At 35.5% G+C, this 3,841-nt stretch overlaps 2 protein-coding genes across 2 annotated transcripts in view; both read right to left on the reverse strand.

The window, feature by feature from the left end:
- LOC106878985 (TLR4 interactor with leucine rich repeats) overlaps positions 1 to 794 on the reverse strand; it is a 30,327-nt gene extending 29,533 nt beyond the window's left edge. The window contains exon 1 of the mRNA XM_014928363.2: positions 736 to 794. Coding sequence (XP_014783849.2) covers positions 736 to 794 — 59 coding nt within the window. The remainder of the gene's footprint in view (positions 1 to 735) is intronic.
- Positions 795 to 2,615: 1,821 nt separating this feature from the next.
- The window catches only part of LOC106878986 (insulin-like growth factor-binding protein complex acid labile subunit), a 67,003-nt gene continuing 65,777 nt past the window's right edge, over positions 2,616 to 3,841 (reverse strand). The window contains exon 21 of the mRNA XM_014928365.2: positions 2,616 to 2,744. Within this exon, the coding sequence (XP_014783851.1) occupies positions 2,669 to 2,744 (76 nt within the window). The 3' untranslated portion in view covers positions 2,616 to 2,668. The remainder of the gene's footprint in view (positions 2,745 to 3,841) is intronic.

Genomic DNA, 3,841 nt, shown 5'->3' on the forward strand with positions numbered 1-3,841 from the left:
GAATGGCAACAAAAGAAAGAAAGAGACCTCGATATTATACAAATCGAGGAATGTATCTGTAAAAATATATGACACTTATTCAGTAGCCATGATAAAACTCCGACTTTCCGATGCCCGGGCGGTGTTCTGCTCCAACCATCTCTTCAGTTATCCACCCACCGGAGATTCTATTTGAAAAATTACCGTTATGGAAACAAAAACAAAGGGAAATAAGGGAAATTACTTATTTCCCCTGCTTATTTTCCTTTGTTTTTGTTTCCATAACGGTTATATTTCAAATAGAATATCCGGTGGCTGGATAAATGAAGAGATGGTTGGAGCGGAACACCGCCCGGGCATCGGAAACTCGGAGTTTTATTATGGCTACTGAATAAGTGTCACATATTTTTACAGATATATATATATATATATTGTCTCACAGAATAAACTGTCACAAAAACTCAGGTGAGTTGTAAAATTATCTCTGCTTATAAAGATTACCAGAGTCAAGCCAATTTGTCACAGTTTCACAGTTATAGATAACACCTAACTTAGCCTATTTTGACAAGGGATTCATCCTGGCCTTACAGTGCAGCATGAAAAATGGTTTACCTGTTTAACTTAACATGATACATTATAATTTGGTAACGCTATATATATGGAGAAAGTTAGCTGTTATTATCTATAATTGTGAAACTGTGACAAATTGGCTTGACTCTGGCAATCTTTATAAGCAGAGATACTTTTACAACTCACCTCCGTTTTTGTGACAGTTTATTCTGTGGGACAATGTTATCGCTACGTATTAACTGCATTGAATCTTGCGACTAGGTGTCCAGAGGCAATTCCGTTGAAAGAAGTTTCTGTAACTACTGCAGCTGATGCATTCGGTTTCCCAAAAGAAATTCAGTCAGATCAGGGATCAATGTCATGTCAAGTGTGCTCCAGATATTGATGTTTAAGTTAGGGATCAAAGAGCTTCGTTCTACAGCGTATCCCCCACAACCACAGGGAGCCTTAGAACGTTACCACTAAGTGTTGAAGAATATGTTGCGGACTTGTTGTTTGGAACATGTGGAGGATTGGGATCATAGTGTCCCTCCAGTATTGTTAGCAAATGGGTAAGTTCTCATGGGGACTTTAGGGGTCGCTAGCTTTGATATGATCCATGCCTATCACGTGGGAAGACCCTTACAAGTACTAAAAGATAGTTGGTTGAATAGGGATAACATTGCAACCGAGTTTAATCTGATTGACTATATTTCTGAGATTAAGGAGAGATTGCGCTCCGCAGTTAATACTGCACGTGTCAACTTAGAATCTAGTCAGAAACAATTAAATCCAAAAGCGTAGTTTTCCCCTTGAAAGTAAGTTGTTAGCTCTACTTCCGGTACCAGGTAGTCCCTTGAAGTCTAGATTTTCTGGACCTTACAAAATTGTTAAACAACTTAATTTGGATTATGTGATTGAAACTCCGGATCATAGAAAGAGACAACAAACTTGTCATGTCAACATGTTAAAACCATTCTATGAAAGAGGTGTTAAATCCAAGTCCATTAATGCTGTTATGCCGGTCAGGGACAAATTAGTTGATGAGGAAACTCAGGAAGATAGCGAACTTAGTTTGTCCACTTAAAATAATTTCTGTGTCACATCTCGGTGAGTACAAAAAATCTGTTAAGTTATATTATTTCATAATATTTATGTCAAATTTGAACCCTGCATTTGTGGCAGGTTGTGTAGTAATTTTGCCAGCTATTTTCTGTTAAGATAAATGTTAAAATTTGTATAAATAGCTAAAGGGTGTATGAATTTAAATTTTTCATGTAGCCAATTTTCGTATTAGACAACTAACTGTACATTTTGTCTAATGGTTACTCAGCATGCTTGTATGAAGCTGTTTTGTGTGAATTTAAAACAAACTAGCTTTTTGTTTGACTATTTAATGTTTTAGTGATAATTATTGATTTAGTCTGGCAGCCGTTTTGTGTCATGAACTTTTGGTCTATATGGTTGCTTTGACATTAGATTCAATTATGGTTAGGCCCAAGGTTCGAAACCGAAGGTTGAACACCGAATTGATAGAAGACAGATGTTATGACATTCCAAGGTTCGAAATCCACTGTTCGACATACACTGTTCGAAATCTGAGTTTCAAAAACCGAATTTGTAGTAAAATGGAAATCCACATTTTATGAAATCCAAATATTTGGAAGGCACGTTTTGAAAAACCAAATTTGTGAGGCCAGGTTTTATGTGAGGCCAATTTTGGTGAAACCAAAAACCGGGATTTTGGAGTTCGAATTCTGAACTGTATATATGTTCCATTTGTACATATTTTGACTGTACGTTTGGTGTAGCATTTGCTTTATGTTCGTGTACATATTTGTTTTGTATGTAAGCTGTTTTTATGCTGACTATTGTTAATAATGTTTTAGTAAAAATTCATGGTGTGTTATTGTTTTGGGTTCACGCTATCCTCGTTGATTCTGTAACTTCGGGTTATGGCCACCAGATCGTAACACTCATTTCATTTCCGCGTCTATTGTCAAACTCTCAATAACACACACTTTGGATAGAGTGATAGCAAAAGTAAGGGTGAGTGAGAGAGATTTCAATAAAGCATGGGAAGTCTTATATATATAGAAATATATCGTCAATGAAATATTTTAAATAAGACCGATTCCACTTACAGTTTTGTTAAGCTGAAAAGATTTTGGAATGTTTCGCTTTTGATTTCTTTGATATCATTAGCACCTAAATTCCTGTCAAATAAAATAGAATTTGTAAGGAACTGCTTGTAGAAAAAAACAAAGAAAAAGAAATCAGGAAGTTGTGATGTGAAAGAAATTATAAACATACGGACTGAAAAGTGTTTAAAATTTGGAAATATGGTGAGGTAAGGGGAAGAGAATAAAAAGAAGACGGAAAAGAGGTAGAAAGAGAAGGTTGTGGTGGAGTAGAAAGAGAACAAAGAGAAGAAGGAAAAGAAAAAAAACAGAGCGAAGGACAAATACGACAAAAGCAACAATAAGCAAAATGTTAAGAGGTTGCGGAGTAACGAGAATGCGAAAGATAATAGCAAATGCAGTACGATGAAATGTAAAAGAAGGTAAAAAAGAGGAAAAGGCAATGAGGAAAGAAGGGAGCACAAGATGGGGGTAATAAAACAATTAAATCTGTAGAAGAATTAAATGAAGAGAGAGAAGAATGAAAGAAGGAAAAGAAGGAAAATAAAAGAAAGAAAATCAAGGGGAGCAACAGAAGAAGAAAAGGAAGAAGAAGAAGAAGAAGAAGAAGAAGAAGAAGAAGAAGAAGAAGAAGAAGAAGAAGAAGAAGAAGAAGAAGAAGAAGAATGAAGGGGAGAAGAAGGAGGAGAAGAAGCAGGAGGAGAAGAAGGAGGATGAGAAGAAGGAGGAAGAGGAGAAGAAGGAGGAAAAGTAGACGAAGAAAGAGAAGAAGACGAAGAAGGAGGAGGAGGTGAAGAATGAGGAGGAGAAAAGGCTAAAGGAGGAGAAGAACAACAACAACAGCAACGATAAGAACCACATTAAGTAGAAGAATTCGGAGGAAAGTTTTGGATGGTAATCAGTGCTGAGGGAGACATAAGCAGCCTACATGATATACAGACGGAATTGCACATATATTTTGGTACATTACCTTGCATATATCCTTATATAAAGTGACATATATGTATATATGTGTATATATATATAGATATATATATATATATATATATGTATGTATGTATGTATGTATGTATAGATAGATAGATAGATAGATAGATAGATAGATAGATAGATAGATAGATAGATAGATAGATAGATATGTGTGTGTGGGTGTATATATATATATATATATA

Source organism: Octopus bimaculoides, chromosome 29 (assembly GCF_001194135.2).
Source record: "Octopus bimaculoides isolate UCB-OBI-ISO-001 chromosome 29, ASM119413v2, whole genome shotgun sequence".
NCBI classification, from domain to species: Eukaryota; Metazoa; Mollusca; class Cephalopoda; order Octopoda; family Octopodidae; genus Octopus; species Octopus bimaculoides.